Raw genomic sequence first — 23,830 nt, 5'->3', positions numbered from 1 at the left:
GGACTTTGGAAGTCAGGGGTCAAGGACAACATGAAGGAATCAAATTATGGATGATTGTGTCATGGCAAGTGGGTGTTGGGGGACAAGAACAGTTGTGGAGACGGGGGCATCAGATGTAAGAGCCAAGGGTCACGGCTGACAGTTAGGTTGTGGTCAGAGGTCATGACCCACCTGCGATGGCAGCAGCGGTTGAAACCTCCACGCTGGGGGCAGTTGAGATTCCCAGCTTCCCCAGGTCCCGCCCCCTCAGGACCTCCCCCCAGCGCTGTCTCCGTGGCCCCGCCCCGCCCCATCAGGCCCCGCCCCGTCCAGCGCTTCAAACGCTGGGGCCGCGCGGCGGAGGCGACGAACGTGGGATCAAGCCAGCGGCACAGGGACCCCGCGGGCGGCTGGGGTTTCCGCGGCGCCCGCCTTTGCTCCCTCCCCTTGGGCGCTCGGGGCGGCCGGCCGGCGCCGCCTCCCGGGAAGATGGCGCTGCACTTCCAGGTCAGTGCGCTTGCACCGCCGGTCCCGGCTCCGCCGCCCCGGGAACCCGGCGGGGCGCTGCGATCTGGACACTGAAGGCCGAGGACGGTGGCGGAGGCCGCGGGGCCGCGGACCGGGCGTCCGAGCCCCAGCCCCCGCCCCGGCCGGAGACTGGGGCACTGGCTTGGGATGCACATCCAGGGCCCGGGCCTGAGGAGGGGACGGCCCGAGCTCGGGGGTAGGGTGGAGGGGCCGGGGCCAGGTTCGGAGCTCGCCCTTCGGGGGAGGTGCGTATGTTGGGGCCCCGCGGCGGGGGAGCCCGAACTCCTTGCTCGGGGCACCGCGCGAAGGGCGGCTCTGGTGGCGCCCAGGCAGGTGGGAACCCGGCCGGGCCGGATCAGCCTTCCCGCCGCGTCCCTGGCCGCCGCTCAATCGCCTGACTCCGCACGGTTGGGACTTACTTAGCTCGAGAAGGGGCCGGGGTCCGCCGCTCCTGCAGCGATTGGATTTTAATTGGCTGGAGCGGGCAGGGGCTGTATCTGTAGGGAGTTACGAAGGAGTGCTTCGCTGGAGCCTTATTGGAGGAGGAAACGGGGGCTGCGTGCCGAAGGAGCGCGGAGATGATAGGAACTGGACGCGTGCTTGAGTAGGAAGGCTCGCGTATTCTCGGGCTGCACAGGCATATGCATTCAGTTATTCATTCAGCAAACAGAGCTCCCCAACTGTGTCTCAAGCACTGTGCACAGATCTGAGATAAAGGATTACATCATCTTAACCACCCCTGCCCTGATAGAATTCACAGATAATTACTATACATGTGAAAATGATATGTATGGTAGGATTAACCACAGGATGCCACGGGAACACTGAAGATGGGTTGTCAACCGTGTGTGTGTGTGTGTGTGTGTGTGTGTGTGTGTGTTTGTGTAGAGAAGTAGGGAGGCAGAGCTGTTCTCAAAGGGGATGCTTTGAGTTTCTTTGAGCATTAGTCCACTTATTTATTGAGTTCCTACTTTGTTGGACACAGAAGACAGCTCTAGCAAAATTTCTCCTCTCAGGGAACTTGCAGTCTAGTGGGTCTTGAAATATTGTAGCAGCTAGCTAGTTGAAGAGGAGGGGAAGGGTATAGAGGCAAAATGACCATGTGAACTATGGCAAAGAATTGTGGAAGAACATGGCACACTGTGAGAAGTTTGGTCTGGCCGGAGCATAAAGTTCTTATAAAAGGGAGGAAAGAGGGGGAGGCTGGATAGCTACACTGTCCTTGGAGGGGTAGATAGTTTCATAATGTGGTGACAGTGTCTGTATGTGACACGTTCCTTTTGTAGACTTCATTGGGCCACCTGTGGTCATACCGACTCATTTCTTATTTATTGATTTCTTCCAAAGAATCTCTTCTTTCCAGCCAGCTATTCTCCTGTCAGGTAATTGACAGCTCCAGGATTCATAGACCAGGAAGTAGTGAGCCCCACACATTACCTTTTGACTCCTTGCTGTTTGTAAGGGTGTCCAGGTCAAAATAATGTTATTTATTTCCACTTTGGTAAACATGCCCTCTGGGAAATTTTCACAGGAAAAATCTTACAGGGAGGATTTAGGGATTGTAAAAAGGTAATCAGGTGTTCATAGTTCAGGTGTAAATCTTGAGAGTAAATTAAAGACTGTGGTGGAAGTTTGAAAGTTTTCAGACGTAGAAAGATGATGCATAGTAGTAAATCACTCAGTCCTGGAAGTCTTCTTTAGATTCAGGGAGACTGTTGGAGAAATTAGCTGCTAATGCCAAAGCTACCTGTATTGGTTTTCCAGGAATGTATTTCACAGCAGTTTGAAAATGTAGTTGGACAAATAAGAAATCCAACTGTTTTGGGAGCCAAAAGACTCTGAAATTTTTCAGTTTGAAGTATTATTAGCAATATTAATAATTATAACTGGTCCCTAGCATTTTGCAGTCAAATGCTCTACCACTGAGCTATACCCCCTGGACCCTAGCATTTTGATTTTTCAGATGCTTATTGTAGATTTTGAGCCCCACAACTAATTTGAGAGGTGTGCATATATATACATATATACATTGTATTCTTGAATCCACTGAATCTTAGGACAGTTGTGACTTGCACAAGGCTATAGAGTTGGAATAGACATAATAACTCACAATTCTATATTATTTCATGTCAGTATCTTACTGTCACTTACTCACCAGGGTAGATGGTCCAAAATTATGCCATTAGGGTGATGAGTAGATGTGGACTTGTGTAAGGTGAGGTTAGGGCGCTTCACAATCTTTTTCACATCATGGCCTGCGTAAAAAATGGTAATGGTCTGGTTCATTGACATAAACTGCTCATAGCCAAGAGCTTGGCTGCGTGGAGGGCAAGGGGATCGACAGCCCAGACATATCATTCAAGGCTACATGCATTCTGATTAGGAAGCTGTGAGTGAGTTAGGGTGCTCTGTCCCAAAGGAAGCAATGGCTCTGGGTTATCATCGGAGAAGAGACAGCCAGATTGGGAGGAGAAGGCAGAAGGAGGAAGGATAGAGCTGGGAACAGAGTGGGTAGTGAGGAAGATAGAACAGGGAGGGATTGAGGGGTGCCTGGGCAGCTCAGTCGATTAACTGTCAGACCCTTGATTTTGACTCAGGTGGTGATCTCATAGTACATGGGATCAAGCCCTGTGTTGGGCTCCATTCTAACAGTCTGAAGTCTGCTTGGGATTTTCTCATCTGTCCCTCCCTGGTTGTGCGCTTGTGCTCGCTCGCTCTCTCTCTCTCTCAAATAAATAAATAAATATATATATATTAAAAAAAGAAGATAGAGCAGAGGGATTGAGATGAGAATCAAGAAGTAACATCAGGAAAATTTTAGGGTACCCAATTTGTTGATCTTTTTGCTTTCACAATTGTTCTAGAAGCAGGGATGATGGCCATGCTTCTTCTTCTTTTTTTTTTTTTTTAATGTTTTTTGTTTATTTTTGAGAGACAGAGACAGCGAGCAGGGGAGGGTCAGAGAGAGAGGGAGATACAGAATCCCAAGCAGGCTCTAGGCTCTGAGCTACCTGTCAGCACAAAGCCTGACACGGGGCTCGAACCCATGAACCATGAGATCATGACGTGAGCCAAAGCCAGAGGCTTAACCGACTAAGCCACCCAGACGCCCCAGCCATGCTTCTTAAAACCCAGCCAGCTCTCTGATTTAATCTAAATGTGATTGTGAACTATTATTATGAGTGTCATGGTAACATTATGGGAAAGAGGTTTGAAAAAGATCATTCTGGCAATATGGACTTGAATGGGAGAAACTATAGATGGAAGACCAATATAGTGTTTTATAATTTATCAGTAACTGAAGGGATTATTTACCATTTATTGTCAGTCTGTTGTGTGCTAGGCACTGGGTTAAGCTTTCTGTGTTCTACCTTACTCTTCACAATTACTTTGGACAGTGGATATTCCTACCTCAGTGTTAAAAGCGAGGTATAGAAGGATTAAATAATTTGCTCAGGGTCAATAAGGAGGTGGCAGATTCCAAAGCTTTCACTCTCATTCCCAAAGAAGCTGCTGAAGACATCCAGGGCACTGAAGGCCACGGTTAGAAAACATTGTTCTAGGGGCCCCTGGGTGACTCAGTCGGTTAAGCATCCGGCTTCGGCTCACGTCATGATCTCACGATTCAGGAGTTTGAGCCTGCATTGGGCTCTGTGCTGACAGCTCGGAACCTGGAGCCTGCTTCGGATTCTGTGTCTCCTTCTCTCTCTCTCCCTTCCCTGCTCACCCTCTGTCTCTGTCTCTCAAAAAATGAGTAAATGTTAAAAAAAATTTAAAAAAAGAAAACAGTATTGCTCTGTTGTGTATGACTATCATGTAGAAGCAAGTCTCAGTCTATTTAAAAAGAACTTGTTAGGATTTTATGACATATTAGCGTATACTGGAAATTAGTGTATACACGGCAAGGTTAAAGGATGTAGCTTGCAAGGCTGCCCTCACTTGTTTCTGACACCAGCTGCATATTGGGAGTTTCCTAGAACTACCCTCAGATTTGATAGTTTATCAGAACAACTGAGAGAATTCACTGAAGGCTGTCCTATGCATGCAGTTTATTACTGGAAAAGTACACAGATTGAAATTGATTAAAAGAAGAGATACAAGGGGCAGAGCCTGGGAGGGTTCCAAGACAAAGCTTTTACTGTCCTTAGGACATGTTCCGCTCCCAGCCTATATGTATGACAGTATACTTTGAGTTTTGCAAACCAGGATACTTTTTATTGGGGCTTCATTACATAGTCATGATTGACTAATGATTGCCCATGTGATTGACCTCAGACTTTAGGCTGACTAATACCATGTGATCCAAAGCCCTCACCCTAAATGCACAGTTGGTCTTTCTGATGTGGCCAGCCCCCACCCCCTTGCACCTGAACAGAAACAGGTCCATCAGGTACAATATAGATTACCTCCTAGAATCTGAGGGTTGAGCCAAGACTTTTCTTTGGGCAAGACCAAACTCTTTAACTATACAGGAGGGACTAAGGAGAAGGAAGAGACAAAGTTAACGTCAAGATTATAAATCTAGATCCTAGTCTAGACCTTTGAAACCACTGAAACAGAGGCACTTGAAGTAGAAATCTGGGAAATCTGTTGAATTCAGTTTCTGGCATTTTGGGGTTGTTTTCAGCATCTTTCTGAATTTTTCAAGAGGAAGAAATTGGTAGATATAAAAATGATGAGCAGACAGAGTTTAAAGTATGGAATAGGAGATTGTCTGCCTATCTCCCTGCAGACCAAAGAAAAGGGTGGCAAGGCGCCAGGTTGGTAAGGAGAAGATCTGTTCTTGAGGCATATAGACTTGTATTTATTTGGCTTAAAATGGACTGTTTACTCCACACTTGACCTTGAGCAACTTCTATGGATTCAGTCTCTCAGCCTCAGTGTTTTTGTCTTCAAATGGGGGTGCTAAAGTGTATGCTTTGCGGGAGTCTTTGTCAGGATGGGTTGAAAAATAAAAGACGGAAATACTTTTGTAAACTATAAAGCTCTAAAAACAGATACTATCCAGTCTATTGTAGAAGGAAGAGTCCCTAGAGACCTTGGAATAAGCCTTCAGGTATGCTCAGGAAAAGGTAGTAAGGGGAGGAAGAAACAAAGATTTGTGGGAAATTAATAACCTCAAAAGGAAAGTATTTCCTATTAATAGTAATTAAGAAGTTTAACTCCAGATAGCAAGAAAGATACAGAGAAGTAATTGAAAGAGTTTTAAATTAATTGGAGTAGGACTTTTGTGGTTCATTTCCCACCCCTCCCCTCGCAGTTTATAGTGTAACCACGTAATTGACAAATAATAAACCGCACATATTTAAGGTATGCAGGAGTTTTGACTTATGTATACAGCTGTGAAATCATCACTGAAATCAAGATAATGAACCTATCAATCACCCCCTAAGTTTCCTTTTGTTTCTTTGTAATCCCTCTTACTTTCCCCTATCCAGTTCTGCTCTCCCTCCCTCCCTGGCCAGAAACCTGTCCTCTGCTTTTGGTTACTATAATACCTTGCAGTATATACTCTGTGTCTGGTTTTGTTTTTGTTTTTGTTTACTCCTTCCTCATCTACCCATTGATAGATATATGTGTGGGAATAGATGAAGTCACATCATTTAGGGGTTAATTGTATGTGAAGCCCAAAGGCTAGAGAGGAGTTCATAATAATGTAGAAGATCCTTATTTAGACTCTAGGCAGAGGTATGTTATTTCTTAGGCTATGGAAGTTGGATGCTGTCTGTTTATATTTGATAGTTATTCTTTGAGAGGTAAGTGATGATAATTCAAACCTGATTTGTCAGCAAATCAAGAAAAGATCCATTTATCTGAGGCATTCTAATGTTAACCATATGTGTAGGCATCAATGTTTACTTTAAAAAATTTTTTTTAAGTTTATTTATTTTTAAGAGAGAGAGAGAAACAGCATGTGTGGGGGAGAGGCAGAGAGAGAGAGGGAGAGAGAGTATCCCAAGCAGGCTCTGCACTATCCACACAGAACCCAATGCGGGGCTTGAACCCACAAAACCGTGAGATCGTGACCTGAGCCAAAACCCAGAGTCAGATGCTTAACTGACTGAGCCATCTAGATGCCCCAGTGTTTGAAACTAAGATGCAAATTTATTAATTCATTGTGAATAAAGCCTCTATAGATTCTCTGGAAAGTCAAATGCTAATCATGAGATTGCTTGGTCAGTCAGCATTCGCCACACTGTGAGTGTTTAAAGTGTTTAGGTAATGCCTTTCCACCAGGGTAAGGATCTTTGTGTATGTATCAAGGATTTGATATGCCTGGCATGTGTTTCATTATTATCATTACGGTGAAAGAGTGACTCAGTTTTTCCCCCATTGTTTTTAGTCTTTTGTAAGAGAAAGTTCAAACGTCTCCCATTTCATCTTGCAGAGCCTTTCAGTTAATACTCTGAAATCACTTTGGAAAGAAAAGGGTAATTTGTCGTATTGTTGACTTAATACTATGTAAATACACTCCAGACTTACTCTGTGTTGAGGTTCTCTAAATCAGGAGAGCAAAACAGACAAAATAATTTCCAGAATGTTTCTGGAATCTTCCCAGATAGGTTTACTTAGGGCCCCTTGAATTGGTCAATGTTAATATTTGTCTTAGTTTCCTAGTACTGTTGTGACAAAATACCACAAACAGGGTGGGTTAAAACAACAGAAATTTACTCTCTTACAGGCGTGAAGGCCAGAAGTCTGACACTAATGGGCTGTAGTATTGGTTCCTTCTGGAAGCCTCAAGGGAGAAACTGCCCTGTGCCTTTTTCCTCTTCTGTGACGTTCTCGCAGCCCTTGGCGTTCTTTGGGTTATAGATTCATCATCCCAGCGTCTGCCTCCTCCTTCACATGGCCTTCTCCTGGTGTCTCTCCGTGTCTTTGCATCTCACACGTACCTCTCCTTTCTCTGATGCGTCATTAGCCCTCGGGCTCACCCTAAATCTAGGATGGTGTTATCCTAAGATCCTTAATTTAAGGATTTACAATGACCTTTATTTCCAAATAAGGTCACATTCAAAGGTACTAGGGGTTAGGAATTAGACCTATCTTTTAGAAGGATACAGTACCACCTAGTACAATATTTTTATTAAGTCACATATTTTTTTAATTTTTTAAATGTTTATTTTTGAGAGCAAAAGAGAGCAAGAGCTGGGAGGGTCAGAGAGAGAGGGAGACAAAGAATCCAAAGCAGGTTCCAGGCTCTGAGCTGTCAGCACAGAGCCTGACGTGGGGCTCAAACCCACGAACTGTGAGCTCATGACCTGAGCCAAAGTCAGACGTTCAACCGAGCCACCCAAGTGTCCCATTTATTAAGTCATATGAATAAACAACTAGCTAGAAACACTGTGTGCCAGAAGTTATGTGACCCTTACTCATTTAATCTTCCAAACTAACGCGTAAGATAGGTTTGAATCTCACTTTTTTTGCTGTCTTTGGTTTTTAAACAGTTAGGTCTTGTCACTATTTCTGGCCCATTTCTTTTTGAATTCAAAGTGTACTTCTTCCAAGACTCTTAGACCTAGATGAAAGCATGACAGCTGGATCAGTTTATCATTAAATTTTTCCGGCTATTACCAGTTCTGAAATTCAGCCCTTCAGATTCGTTAGATGAAGGAAAAGACCTAAGGTTGATCATGAGTCAAGAGAGGGGGAAAGGTAGCTCTTTCTGTTTTTGTATTTCTTACCCTTGGTGAAAACATGGAAATTCGTATGTGATCATGAACCATAAATTTTCTATGCATTTTAATACTATGAGCATTACGGAGCAGAACTCTGAGGCTTGCTGGGCCAGCCCAGGTGGGGGAAGTGTGTAAAAAGTGGCGCATTTGAACTCCTTTATCTTCATTTATTCATTTGAAACCTTTCTTTTTTTTACTTTGACTCTAGCAGAAAATTCTCAAGTCTGGGGTCTTGGGCTCTGACCTGGATAGAAAGTGGAAAATGCCGTGAGGGAGCTAACAAGGAGAGAGAAGGGAAAAGACTAAAGGGGCTAGAGGAAGTCTCATTTCAGTGTTTTGTCTGTATTCCTGTTGGCCAGAGATACATGTATTGGAGAGAATGTTTGGACTAGTGTAGCTGTAAGGCCACCACGTAAAACTTCAGGCCAGAAAGGATAAAAAATGGCATTTCTTTAGGAATATCTTGTTACCTTCATGTGACTACTGATACTGAAATCTGTGCCTTTTTTTTTTTTTTTGGTCCTCCAAAGAATTAATCCTCTCTGATTCAAATTCAGAGTGAAGTAGTTTGGGGGCACCTGGGTGGCTGAGTCAGTTAAGCATCTGACTTCGGCGTAGGTCATGGTCTTTGAGCCCCATGTCAGGCTTTGTGCTGAAGGAGCCTATTTCCGATTCTGTGACTCCCTCTCTCCCTCCGCCCCTCCTCCACTTGTGTGCGTTCTCTTTGTTTCTTTCAAAAATAAATAAATGTTAAAAATTTAAAAAAAAAGTCAAGCAGGTTTATTTAAGTACCTTTGACAAAAATTGTTTTAAGCTGAGAAGGATGCTGATTTCATTTTTCTCCAGATTTTATCCATGTGTTTTATAGCTTCAGATGAAATTATATCTCTAAACAGAACGAATTATTCTTTGCGCCTATAAAATAGGAGGCTACAACATGATAACTAGTTATTACCCTGCTAGAAATAACATGGAGTTAGGTCATAGTTCCTGAAAACCATGACAGAGTTTGCCTGCAGCATGATGACTCATTAGCTCAGAAGCCCCAGATCGTTGCTTTTTTATGGATGGATCCATGGAAGTTCTTGCAATTTGAGAAATAATGTAATTGGCATAGGGTCTGACTCTTGCACATGACAGTCCCTCCGCCTATCTCTTTAGCTTCATTTGGCATCTCCTCGCTGTCTCCCAGTGACATTGACCTTTTAACGCCTTGAGATGATTACACTCTGTTTCGGGCCCTGGTAAATAGTCCAGGCTATTTCTTTGCCTGGACTGCTGTCTAGTCTTTTTTGTTTGTTTGTTTGACTCACCCTTTCAGGATAAATGTTACTATTGTAGGCGGTAACATTTGAAAGTAATTGAAAACAGTTACTACTTCCATACTCCTTCCATAAGGCAAGTCCTTCTCTTTCTATACTGTTACTTTTTCACCACAGCACTATCAATTTATAAGTAAATGATTTGGAGTTAGGAGATAGGCCTTTTTTGTTCACCCCTGTGACCGCTACTTAGCAGTCGTAGCTCCATAAGCATTTATTGAATTGAATACAGGCATGATATCCACATCCCCCGGGTCCTGTGATTAATACATTTACTGTATTTTTTGTCTTTCGCTCAAGTAAAATGTTAATTTCTTTTTTCTTCTCAAGAGTTTGGCTGAGTTGGAAGTGTTATGTACTCACCTCTACGTAGGGACTGATCTTCCACAAAGAATAGAGGCTGAGAAAGCACTCCTGGACCTCATTGACAGCCCGGAATGTCTCAGCAAGTGTCAACTTTTATTAGAACAAGGAACAGTAAGTATTTGATAACAGTGATTAACCATGAAAGATCAGTAGATCCATGTCAGTGTTAATGAATTTGTGTAGTTTAGCAATGATAATTGATAGATAGTACTGCATGTCCTTTTAGTATAGTTTATTTCACAGTCAAAGAGATTAGTCCTAGAAGGAATTGGAAAGCTTTTCCAGCAAACTTAGAGAAGAGGCCAAGAGGTGGAAATAGGCATGAATTGAAATAATTTATTGATTCTTCTTGCCCTTTTTTGATGTCTCATATCAGCAGGGGGCAAAGGTTGCTTTTTTAAAAAGTTAATTAGGGGCTTTTTAAAAAAAAGAATTCCAGGTGAGAAAGGCAGATTTTAATTAACTCTGAAACATGAAGGAATGGTTTACAGGAATGCTAACTAATTCTTGCATGCCTCCCTTCTAGAGAGTCTTAGCCATTCACTCAGCAGCCATGGAGCAAATACTTAAATGTAAAACCAGGCATAGTACTACCTGCTTGCTTTAGGTACATGTAATAAAGTAACTTCTAGCTTAATAGGGGAGGCATAAATGTGTAAATAAAAAGCTATAAAGGATATGGTAGCTCTACAGTAGGAGACTGTATGGGCTAGAACAGAGGTCAGCAAACTTTTACTGTAAAGGGCCAGATTGTAAATATTATGAGTTTACAGGCCAAGAGGCTAAATCAAGGATATTTTATAAGTACATCTATAGGAAGAGAGAAAACAAATTTGCACGCAGTTTCACTGATGAAACTTAAAATGATTGAGTGCAGGTTTTTTGTAATACAGATCTACTCAAAAGAATGAAATTATTCTTTTGGGGCTAATACAATTGACTTACCTGGGGTTGAGAGTTAGTATTTCCTCAAGTTGATGGCAGATGTTCATGTGTTACTACTGATCTGTAAAGAGATTTTTAAAATATTTTATCTTTGAAAATGTCTTTTCACACAGATAGGTACTGCCACATATGATATCAGTCCATAAGCTATGTTTTTAATTAAGCATATTCATCACCTAGAAGGCATTTATAGAACTCTGTTAAAACTGCTCTTGACGTTTGCCTTTCAGAATGTCATTACGTTGCAGATTAGTCCGTTCTGATTGAAAGTCATGTGGAGGCTCCTCAATTGCTCAGTTAAATGGATTGTGAAATATGGACATTTCCTTTGCATTTTGCATCAGGGTCTGAAAAATACTGCTGGAACTGCAGTTGGCGCTCAGAAAATATACCCAAGAATAGATATCTTGCAACTTGTTTTAACTTTGACCATGTGGGAAGTGTCTAAAGGAGCTTCATACTAGGTGTGATTGAAACAGTGTTTAGTTATTATGGAAATGACTTTCGCTGCATTATCAGTTTTGTAATATAAGTACTAAGCACTGTTTGCCTTTTAGGGAAGTTTGTAACTTTAGGGTGAATTCATTAAATTACATTATCAAGTTTGCAGCAAAAGCTAATTTTCAAAGTTACTTTGCATTCAACAATCCTGGTTTAGAATGGTTCTTCTCTTCGGAAAATGTCAGTCTCAGCCCCAAGCTAAACAAAGTTGCAGTAAAACTATACCACTGCTAAGCTATTTAACCGCTGTGAGGTGGGGCAAGTCAGGACTTTCAGCTTCTCTTTCTGACAGAAATTCGCAGAACTGAAGATAAATTCACGAGAGTGAATTGAAGTCTACTGTTAACACCACCGATTCACTAACACATGATAATAGACTCAAATAATTTATTACGAAGTATCTACTGAGGAATAATGCATAACCATAGGGTTTTAGACTCTTAACCTACAAGCTTTTACCAGCTTTGTAAGTTTGTACACTAACCCCTCTTCTGCTCTTTATATTTTTACACCACTTTGGGTTGTACACAGTTAGTGTTTTCTCAGGGTCTTTGAAAATATTTCTGGCCTGTAGTTCCACACAGATGCTTCATAGAGGTCTTTAGTCACTTCAAACTTAGCATTGACTTCTGGAATAAGTGGATAGTATTGATAACAGTGTGAGCAGAATCCGTAAGGTCTGTCAGCTCATCAGGAACTAGAGAATTTGCTCCAAATCATTTGCCTTGTTTGAAACGGACTTTTCATGTTGTTCCCATGTCTTCAGTTGCTTGAGCATTGTTCTCACTGAAAGGCTAGTGGTCTGAGGTGTGACTTCTATAACTATGATTTCCGCTGCTACAATAAAATAGTGGTGATTTAGTTAATTCTCCATTGGTAAATGACTTTCCTTGCTTGGCTAACAAATGAGTCACTTCAAAACTTTGGGCCTCAGCCCCATTTTCTTTTTGTGAGGAAATCCCACTGTGAAGAGAGAATTCTGTTTTAATTTTCTGCTTTTTCAGACTGTTGATTTACCGTGAGTTATGAATACTGTCACAAATGCTTAGTCTGATACTGTCAACGTATGTTCTGGTAGGACAGCTGTGGTGCCGTAAGAGCGCATTGCTCTGCTATCTAATTCAGTAACAAAATTATCCAAACTCTGCTGTGCCTTAAAAGTCAGACATTTGAAAATCTGCTTTCATCTTTTCTTGTTTTGACCTGATGGTTACGCACTTGTAAGAATCAAAGGGACGTGTCCTACATACCATGCAGTGCCCATAGCACTCTAGGCGCAGTGGAGTTATAACTGTATTGTTGCAGTTTATAACGCGTTGAGCAGCAGTAGGAGGCAAGGAGTGCTGTCTACAGTCTGCCTCAGCGATTCCACTCTGCTGCTCCAGCATGAAAGCAGCTGTAGATAATACACAAGTGAGTGAGCGTGGCTGTGTTCTAATAAACTTTATGGACACTGAACTCTGGGTTTTGTATATTTTTCACATGTCAAAAATATTATTATTATTATTATTTTTATTTTCCCCAACTGTTTAAAATGGTAACAACCATTCATAGCCCACGGACTATGGGATTTGATCCACGGGCCTTAGTTTGCTGACCTTTGGTAAAGAGAAAAAAAAGAAAGTAACAGGAAACTGCTAGAGGTATAGTGGATAACAGAACCAAATTTTGAAGAATTGAGTACACTGTTAAGATAATTGGTGGCCAAAGAGAGTACAGGACAGTGACACCTGGATCTGATGGAGCTGGGAGGTCGGGGTGGGAAGGACATTGAAAGGATCTAAAAGGCATTTGTGGTCAGAGGATGGTGAAGAGTGGAACCAGGTGAATTTGAAGAGATAACCAGAGGCCAGAACACAAGTACTGTGTAGACATGGTAAGAGTATTTTACTTGAACTTGATCAAAATGATTTTTTTCTCTTGCAATTTGCTGCTGTTTGAAAAAGAGATCTATACCTTCCTCAACTACTGATTGTACACATGTATGTGTATGTTTACGTATGTATTTTATTCATTGTAAATCTACCAGTTTGGAAAACCAGAAAAGTTTCCCTTATGGCTTAGGAAAAGTTCCTACCATAGTATTTTGATGATTCTCATTTCATTTGTGGTAATAAATGCAATTTATCGTTCCTTACAGACGTCCTATGCTCAGCTCCTTGCGGCAACATGTCTTTCAAAACTTGTTAGCCGAGTCAGTCCTTTGCCAATCGAACAGAGGGTAGATATCAGTAAGTGGTTTATTATACTTTTTATAAAATTGTACTTTATTTTTTGTTAATGTACAGTTGACACACAATGTTACATTATTTAAACTTACATGTTAAAATAATGTTTTTCTTTTAAATATGTTAAACTGTTAACAGGCATGCAAGTTATTTAAAATTCTGTCATTTTAAAGATGAGTTGTCAAGTCTCCTTTACCCATCTGGTGGTGAACAATGATGCATTATACAACAATGTGTCATCAAAAAAGCATTTGCTTAGTTTGATAATAAATCATAACAAGCGTTTTATCGTGTGTACTCTTTGCTAAGATTTGTACTATCTCATTTTATCCACAGATCTTATGGAGTGGGCACTATGGTTATGTGTGCATGTGTGTGTGTGAGAGGGCGAGGGGCAGAGAGAGCAGGAGAGAGCGAGAATCCCAAGCGGGCTCCGCGCTGTGCTGTCACTCAGAGCCCTGCGTGGGGCTCCCTCCCACAAACTGTGAGATCATGACCTGAGCCCAAATCAAGAACTGGATTCTTCACCAACCGAGCCTCCAGGCACCTCCATTTGACTTATTTTATACACACACCCACACATGTACACACCCACACGCTTTAAATAGATTTTACTTTTTTAGAGCAGTTTTAGGTTAACAACAAAATTGAGCAGAAAGTAGAGTTCTCCTACCCTCTGTTCCCCACACATGTGTGGCCTCCCCCAGTCTTAGCATCTTGCACCAGAGGTGCAGTAGTTATTGATGAACCTGCATTGACACGTTCATTACACAGAGACCATAGTTCACATCAGGGCTCACTCCTGGTGGTGTGCATTCTGTGGGTTTGCCTAAATGTATAATGACATCTCCCCCGCCAAAGTATTCTACAGACCAGTTTCACGGTCCCCCCAAAACCTCCGTGTTCCTCCCTTTCCTCTAAGCCCTGATCACCACTGATGTTTTTATGGTTTTCATAGTTTTGCCTTTTCCATAAGGTCACGTAGTTGGAATCATACAATGTGTAGCCTTTTCAGATTGGCTTCTTTTACTTGGTAATGTGCATTTAACATTCTCCCCTGCCTTTTCATACCTCGGTAGCTCATTTCTTGTTAGCGCTAGATGATGCGCCATTGTCTGGATGTACTACAGTTCATTCATTCGCCTGCTGCCGAACATCTTGATTGATTTCAAGTTTTGGCAATTATGAACAAAGCTTAAAGGAGAGTTTTGTGTGGACATAGGTTTTCCGCTTATTTGGGTAAATACTAAGGAGAATGATTGCTAGATTGTATGGTAAGAGTATGTTTAATTTTGTAAAGAATTGTCCTACTGTCTTCCAGAGTAGCTGTACCATTTTGCATTTCTCACCTGCAATGAATGAGAATTCCTGTGGCTCCACATTCTTGCCAACATTTGGTGTTTTCAGTGTTTTGGATTTGGGCCCTTCTAGTAGGTGTGTTTTAATTTGCAGTCCCCTGATGACATATGATTGAACATCTTTTCATATGTTTACTTACCATCTGTATATTTTTTAATGAGGTATCTAAGTCTTTTGCTCATTTTGAAACCAAGTTGTTTGTTTTCTTCTTGTTGAGTTTTAAGAGTTTCTGTAAATTTAGATAGCAGTCCTTTATCAGCTAAATCTTCTGCAAAGATTTTCTCCCAGTCCATAGCTTGCCTTCTCACTCTCTTCATGTTGCCTCTTGCAGAGCAGAAGTTTTAAATTTTAACTGTGTCTGGGCGCCTGGGTGGCTCAGTCGGTTAAGCTTCCGACTTCAGCTCAGGTCAGATCTCGCGTTCGTGGGTTCGAGCCCCACGTCGGGCTCTGTGCTGACAGCTAGCTCAGAGCCTGGAGCCTACTTCCAGTTCTGTGTCTCCTTCTCTCTCTGCTTCTCCCCCTCTATGCTCTGTCTCTCTCTGTATCAAAAATAAATGAAACATTAAAAAAAAAAATTTTAACTGTGTCTAGCTTATCATTATTTCTTTCATGGGGTGTGCCTTTGTTGTTATGTGTAAAAAGCCATTGCAAACCCTAGATGGTCTAGGTTTTTTCCTGTGTTGTTCTTAAGGAGTTTTTTTTATTTTACAGTTTTGCACTTTACATTTAGGGCTGTGATCCCCTCGAGTTGATTTTTGTGGGGAGTGTAAGGTGTGTGCCTAGATTCATTTTTGGCATGTGGATGTCCAGGTGTTTTGACACCATTTGTTGAAAAGACTGTGTCTCTTTCTGGGCTCTCTATTCTTTCTGTTCCATTGATCACCTGTACCATACTATCTTGATTTCTGTAGTTTTATAATAAATCTTGAAGTTGGGTAGTGTCAGACCTCTAACTTTCTTCTCCTTCAGTATGGTGGTGGCTATTGTAGGTCACTTGCCTCTCTATGTAAACCTTAAAATCAGTTTATAAATATCCACCAAATAATTTGTTGGAATTTTGATTTGAATTCCATTGCATCTACAGATCAGTTGGAGAACAACTTACAGTTTGATAATATTGAGTTTTCTTACCCATGAACATGGACTCTCTCTCCATTTATTCTTCTTTGATTTCATCTGTCAGCTTTAGGTTTTCTTGTATGTTCTTTTTCAAGTTGAGAAAGTTCCCCTCTGTTCCAGTTTGCTGAGAGGTTTTATTATAAATGGCCATTGGGTTTTGTTAAATGCTTTTTCTACATCAATAATATGATCATGTGATTTTTTTTTTCTTCTTTACTTTCTTAATTACATCAGCTGATTTTCAAATGTTGAGCCAGACTTGCATAATCTGGAAGAAATCCCAGTTGGTTGAGGTTTATAATTCTTTTCATGCATTGTTAGATTTGATTTGCTAATACCTTTATTTTTCTTTATGTTGATGAGAGATATGGGTCTATAGTTTCTTTTCTTATAACATCTTCGTCAGGTTTTGTTTTGGGGATAGTGCTGGCCTCATAGAATGAGTTAGGAGGAATTCTCTTGCTTCTGTCTTCTGGAAGAGATTGAAGATAATTGATACAATTTCTACTTTAAATGTTTGGTAGAATCCACCAGTGAACCCATCAGAGCCTGGTGCTTGAATAATAACAGACTTAATTTACTTAAAAGATACAGGCCTCTTGTCAGATTGTCTATTTGACTTACATCTTTAAAATAAATACTTAAATGAAAAGAGGAATACTCATTAAAGGAAATTTGGGAAAAAGAGAAAAGTAGAAACTTACAACACAATTTCAAACAACAAATGATGTGTTCCGCTTATGAGTTCCTTTGGATTGACTTACTGCTCTTATTTCTTCCTGCACATAGATTAGAATATTTGTCATGATGTGTCTGACATGTGTCAGTAGAATAATTGGCATGTAGTTAAAGTGGAAAATGTGAAGAATTGCCTCAACAGTTACATTGCCTTTTCATCATCTCAAAAATCCTCAGTTTTTTATGATACGGTCCTCGATTATGTATCTCATTATTTTCCAACATTAACTCTTTTGTCAGTTCTCTGTATTCATCACACTGTTTTCTACCTTTATTAGTATAATTAGCAATGGCTCATCAGTTCAATACCATTTCCACAGCTCACTACTGAAGTCCCTTTATGAGCTTCTAATTAGCGGACCACTCTTGTCGCCATGTATCTTCATTGGTGCTAGCCTAGTAGTTGTGCCGGAAGGTTTTCGCCTCATGCCAGGGTACTTCTGCTTTTGTGCCTTTCTTGTGTTGTTTCTCTAGTTTGGAAGTGCTCCTTTTCATCCTCTATTCAAATGAAAGTGTGGCTGAAGTTTAATCACCTATATGAAATAGTCCTCTCTTCTTCCTTCCTCTTTCCTTTCTTCCCTTCAAACAGCTTTACTGAGCTACTTATATACCATAAAGTTCACTTGTTTTAAGTGTACAATGAATGATTTTTAGTAAATTTGTAGTGTCGTGTGAACATCGTCACAACTGGGTATTGGAACATTTCTGGCATCCCCAGAAGATCCTCATGCTCAGTTAGTCTTGCTCCTACATACCCCCAACCACTAAGATGATTTCTGCCTCTCAAGATTCACCTTTTTTGGGTATTTCATGTAAATAAAATCATACCATCTGGCTTCTTCCACTTGGCAAAATGTTTTTGAGATATATCCCTGCTGTAGCATGTAGCAATGTTTTTTTCCTTTTTATTGTAGGGTAGTATTTCATTGTATAGATACATGAAATTTTGTTGTCCGTTCACTGCTTGATGGACATTTGGGTTGTTTCTGCTTTTTGGCCACAATGAATAATGCTGTTGTAAACACTGACATACAAGTCTTTGTCTGGACCTGAGTTTTCATTTCTTTTGAGTAGATACTTAGGAGTGGAATTGCTGGTCATAAGTAAGTTTATGATTAACTTTTTTTTTTAAGTAAAAAAGTTATTTTATTTGTAGAGAGAGAGCACACATCTGCAAGTAGGGGAGGGGCCAGAAGGAAAGAGGGAATCTTAAGCAGACTCCATGCTCAGCGTGGAGCCTGATGTGGGGGTTCAATCACATGACTGTGAGAGCATGACCTGAGCTGAAAACAGGAGTTGGACCCTCAGCTGTCTGAGCTACCCAGGTGCCCTAGTTTGTGCTTAACTTTTTTTTATGTTTATTTATTTTTGATAGAGAGAGTGTGAGTGGGAGAGGGACAGAGGGGGTGGGGACAGAAGATCTGGAGCCCACTCTGTGCTGATACCAGTGAGCCGGGTGAGGGCTCAAACCCATGAACCATGAGATCATGACCTGATTCGAAGTCTGATGCTCAGCCTACTGAACCACTCATGCACTCCAGTTTATGCTTAACCTTTTTTTAAGTTCATTTATTTATTTTTAGGGAGAGTGGGTATACACATACCAGTTCAGGGGGCGATAGAGAGAGGGAGAGAGAGAATCTCAAGCAGGTTCTGTGCTGTCATCACAGAGCCTGACATGGGGCTCAAACCCACAAACCGTTGAGATCATGACCTGAGCCGAAGTCAAGAGGCACATGCTTAACCAAATGAGCCACCCAGGTACCCCATGCTTAACTTTTGAAGAAATTGCCAAACTGTGTTCCAAAGTGCCTGCACCATTTCTCATTCTCACCAGCAGTGTGCAAAGTGTCCAGTTTCTCCACATCTTCACCTCGTAAGTTTTATCTTGATCTTATGGTAATTTCTTTTTGTCTCATGTATTCTCTCTCTCCAAATATTTCCTTAGCTAACTGCTTAGGCATAGCTTAGAGCTCAGATTTTTGTGTTCTTTCAAGAAGATGTGGTATATATACACAATGGAGTACTACATGGCAATGAGAAAGAATGAAATCTGGCCATTTGTAGGAAAGTGGATGGACCTTGAGGGTGTCATGCTAAGCGAAATAAGTCAGGCAGGGAAGGACAGATACCATATGTTTGCACTCATAGGTCTAACAGGAGACCAGGAGAAACCTAATGGAGGACCAGGGGGAGGGGAAGAGGGAAAGACAGTTGGGGAGAGAGAGGGACGCAAAACTTGAGAGACTATTGAATGCTGAAAATGAACTGAGGGTTGAAGGGGAAGGGGGAGGGGGGAAAAGAGGTGGTGGTGATGGAGGAGGGCACTTGTGGGGAAGAGCACGGGGTGTTATATGGAAACCAATTTGACAATAAACTATTAAAAAAATAAATAAAAATTTTGCCTTTAAAAAAAATTGAGGTATTTACTCTCTCTTTACTTGTTTCTGAAATACCATGCTAGCCTTGGGGACCAAAGGAGAGATCAAATCTTTCCCTTTTTCTTTTATATTCTTCTTATATATTTTTTGATAGACTTTGTGGCATTTTCTTTTTTACCTGAGTTCAGTTAGCCACTCAAAAAGTATTTCATATTAAATTCCCATATTGTGTAATACCAGAAACTTTAGTCTAATGACAGTAATAGTCTGAAGACTATTTGCAGGTTTGGACTTAGAGTTTTGAACTACTCATTACTACCAAAATACATAGTTTGGCCAGTATTTGGAAGCAACAAACAAACAAAACCTTAAATCCAAACAGCCTGACTTAGTCCCCGTTTGGCCAGTGGGAAAAGTTATTTCACCTCTTTCACCTTCATATCTTTTACCTAAGAAGGAAGATAATAGTAATAATAGCATTAATAGCAGTGTCTTCACATTGCTGTGAGAGCCACACAAGAAGGTTGCTGGGAAGCCCTTCAAACATGCATCAAAGTTGCTAAATGATGCTGTTACATGGTGTTTGGCCCTCAAAAAGCCTCTAGTGCTTAGCTTTCCAACTTTCTATAAACTTTTTGTCTGGGAGGGTTTTTTTTTTTTTCTTTTTTTTTTTCGCTGTTTTAGTTCATTCTTCTGTGTATCTTCTTGAAGATTTCATGTTATTCTTGGTATGGCTTTTCCCTGTCATCTGGGGCTGTTGATCATGAGGTTAGTGTTTTACTTGATGGGTATCGCTGACACTTACTATCCCGGAGCACTGTTCAAGGCCATGTACAAAGCATGGCAGTATTTTAGGTAAAGCATTCAGCTAAAATAACAAAAATGTAGCCTATTATATTTTTTTTCTGTCTTAGATAATAAACAAGTTAGCCAGTGCCTTAACTTGGGCAGTCTGGGAAGCTGTGTTTGTTGGTGCACAGCTGAAATGTGGAAGTTGGTTTGTCTCCCTTATGGTTGTTCTATGATTGTGACATTACCATCCTAGTGGTTACCATCACCCACATATGGATTCCCCTACATCCCCTCCAGGTTAAAAATTTTCAAGATAATAAAAATAATTCAACTAAATAAACCAGATTTGTTTTTCTTTAATTTCTGGAAGCAGCAGCATCTTCTTAAGCTTTGTTGTTGAAATAAGACATTACAAGTAATGAAGCTTAGGCTATCCATATTACTTGAATCATAGGAGGAACCTTTTCCCAGTTAATCTTAATTCTAGGAAAATCTGGGGACACCCAGGTGGCTCAGTCAGTTAAGTGTCTGTCTTTAGCTCAGGTCATGATCTCGTGGTTTGTGAGTTCGAGCCCCGTGTTGGGCTCTAAGCTGACAATGCAGAGCCTGGAACCTGTTCAGATTCTGTGTCTTTCCCCCCCACCCCACCTCTTTCGCTCTGCTCCTTCCCTGCTCACACTCTGAGTCTCTCTCTCAAAAATAAATGAATGCTAAAAAAAAAAAAAAAAGATTCTTTCTTCCCCTCTGACCCTCCCTAGCTCACATGCACATGTGTGCTCTTTCTCCAAGAACAAAACTAAACTAAAAAAAAACCCAAAGAAAAACATCTGAGAATTCTAGGAAAATCTGTGCTTTTTTGAAAAAAATCTAATTTTTAAATTTGTATAATTATATAATATTGATGTTAATGAAAATTAAGGTTGAAATATGGTAGTCATGAGAATATTTTTATGTCAAGATTCTCACTACAGCTATGAAGAATAACTATTGAAAGTGTTCTTAGATTTTGAAGTTGTTCCCATGAAAGCTTTTCCTAGTTAAATATTGGGGTATTTACTTTTTCTTCACTCTTTTCTCTGCTGTCCTTTTAGGCCAAAGTAGAAATGGAATCTTTTCCTTTTTAAAAATTTTTTTCTTTTTTTTTTTTTTTGTTGTTGTTGTTGTTAGACTTTTAGTATATTTGTTACTTGAGCTCAATTACTCAATCTACTTGGAAGCCCATAGCCGACTTTACTACCCACTTCTAACGATTTTGGTATATGCACTTTGTTCCAAGCATTAATTTATTATTCTATTCTTACTTCCATTAACTTATACACTTATTTTATCATACTATTTGTATTTTTTTATGCCAAGGAAACAGGATAGCGTACAGTTTTGCTATAAAAGACACATGTATTCTTAGAAGTAACTGCTATGTATTGCCATGCAATAAAACCAGAGGGCTCATGAGAGAAGTGGGATACGAAAATAAAACTCAAACACTTTGTCAGTGACACATTAAAAAAAAGAAATCTAATGAAAGGTTTAGTAGAGTTTTACACATGTTAAATGGTTAAGAAATACTGAGATAGTAGAATAAATAAGATTTTCTCTTGAAGACCTGAATCTTGTTGCAGTTTGCGAGCCAGAGTGAAGTGGGCAAGGAAGGTGATCTGAAATAGGATGGAAAAGTGTTAAAGCAGATAAGGATGTGGGAGGCTGCTAACACAAGAGCTGAGCTGAGCTAACTCCTAGACGCTTGAGGTGTGTGCAGTTTGTGTGTGGTTTGCTTCATCAGGCCTGGTTGCCATTTTCATATTCACCTGGCAGTTTTTTCTACATGAAAGCATGTAAAAGCAAAAAGTGACATTCTCATTATATTCAAATTATCCCCTAATATATAAATAGAACTGGAGCAAATGTCCTTTTTCACAATAGGCCTTATAGCAGAAATAATTGTGTAAATAAGTATCTATCTTGAAGAAAGGGATTAGTTTTCCATCAAAGAATGTGTCATTACCAGCTGTTTTTCTTTGCATGATACACATTACATTACTGAAAAGTCCAACGATCATAGCATATTTTCTTACAGGAAACTACATTCTTAATTATGTGGCTTCCCAACCCAAGCTGGTGCCCTTTGTTATCCAAGCTCTAATTCAAGTCATTGCTAAAATCACCAAACTAGGATGGTTTGAGGTTCAGAAAGACCAGTTTGTCTTCAGAGAAATTATTGCTGATGTGAAGAAGTTCCTTCAGGTAAGAAAGCATTATTACATTATTCTAACATCACAAGTTGCTTTTTTGGGTTTAGAAAACTTCTTAAAGCTGTGTGGTTTGTTCTGTGGCTACCAGTACCATATTAATTATGATTTATTACTTATCCCTGGGCCCTTTATTTTTTTATTGCCCGTAAATGAGGAGCATGCCGTTATAAAATTTCCAAACCAGAAGAATGCAAATTATGTTAGGAAACATCAGAAAATTAGAAAATATATGGAAGTTAGAAAATTTCAAAAATACATGTTCCATCATTTCTAACATGCAAGTCTATGTGCTACATATACACAAAATATAATATTTTTTGTGTTTCATGTGATGTAACGCTCATTACATCTCTGTGAAGTGGATTTCATTTGCAGATGAGAAAACTGAAGCTAAGTTAAGTAAATTGCATGAGGTTGCACAGTGACCTAGTAGAACATAGAGCTAGCGCTTTCACAAGTTTTCTAACCTAAGAGGTATATTTAACTTTTACATCGTACCTTGTTGGCTATATTTGTTTTTCAAGAATATCTTTAACTTAAGAGATTCAAATTATATGCACACTTAACTTCTGCGAATTCAGATCCTTGGACTGCAAAAATAAAAAAAGGGAGAAGAAGCAGAGGACACTAACATGAATTGTGCTGGCGGTTCCACTTGGCATCCCACAGAGTATCATTTGTCCTGAGGTGTGATATGGGAAAATAAATCTCCTCTTTCTAGTCTCCGCATGCCTCTTAGGATGACCATCCTGCCTTGCCCAGGATGATTCAGATATTTAAAGATACGTATGTTTCCATCCAAACAGTATCCCTAATTGCGAGAAATGGACTGTATGTAGCTGGGGCTCTGCTGCAGAAGCAGCGATCTGTTATAGTTCTTGAGGAGAAACTGGCGGTTCAGATTGAGAGATGGTTCCGTACTGATTTATTGGCAATTACGGGCAATTCAGTCTTTCTGAGAGTTTACTTCATATATGGTCTATCCCTTCGTAAGATGTAACTCTACCATAGGATGCAATTCTAGACACCTCAGACTATGAAACACTAGGCTCTGCTGCTTCTCTTTTGTTTGTATTGTTTAAAAACCCTCGCTAACAAATATTTGATCATCTAAACCTTCAGAGAAATAAATGTACTTTTAGCCCTGCGGAGAGCAGCCCTGGGGCAGAGAGACTGTTTCTTCAGGGACAAATGAGTTTCTCAGTGTTGAGTTGTGCTTGTAATTTTGGCTAACAACATAGCAGCCCTCTCTTGACATCTAAGATCACAAACAGCTATCAAGAATCATTGGCATAGACAAGAATAGACTTCTGAGTTTTGGGGTTTATATATATATATATAAAATTAAGGCTGAAAACTGAATAGAATGAAGTCATTCTTGTTGGCTATTATTTCTCGAGCCCTCTTCCCAGTGGCTGCTAACTTGAACTTAAGTTGAGCTTTAGTGTGCTTTTGTCAATTCTGGAAAACCAGAAGAAACAAAATGTTTATCTTCCAAGTTTATTAAAGTATCACACAAAAAAGCACTCGCTTTCTGGGTATGACTTAACTTAACTTTGAGTCATGAGAAAGATAATTGACTTTAATGTTTAGGTACTCAAATATAGGACCACATGGTTCCTCTGGGTATTAGTGGCTTCTGTG

General features: G+C 40.4%; 1 protein-coding gene across 2 annotated transcripts in view; it reads left to right on the top strand.

The window, feature by feature from the left end:
* The first annotated feature begins 408 nt into the window (after window positions 1-408).
* The window catches only part of RANBP17 (RAN binding protein 17), a 302,368-nt gene continuing 278,946 nt past the window's right edge, over window positions 409-23,830 (top strand). For both annotated transcript variants that reach the window (XM_029942874.1, XM_029942873.1), the window contains exons 1-4: window positions 409-486; window positions 9,839-9,985; window positions 13,461-13,551; window positions 22,012-22,178. In XM_029942874.1, coding sequence (XP_029798734.1) covers window positions 469-486; window positions 9,839-9,985; window positions 13,461-13,551; window positions 22,012-22,178 — 423 coding nt within the window. In that variant the 5' untranslated portion in view covers window positions 409-468. The remainder of the gene's footprint in view (window positions 487-9,838; window positions 9,986-13,460; window positions 13,552-22,011; window positions 22,179-23,830) is intronic.

Source organism: Suricata suricatta, chromosome 6 (assembly GCF_006229205.1).
Source record: "Suricata suricatta isolate VVHF042 chromosome 6, meerkat_22Aug2017_6uvM2_HiC, whole genome shotgun sequence".
NCBI classification, from domain to species: Eukaryota; Metazoa; Chordata; class Mammalia; order Carnivora; family Herpestidae; genus Suricata; species Suricata suricatta.
This window is presented reverse-complemented; position numbering and strand designations above follow the sequence as displayed.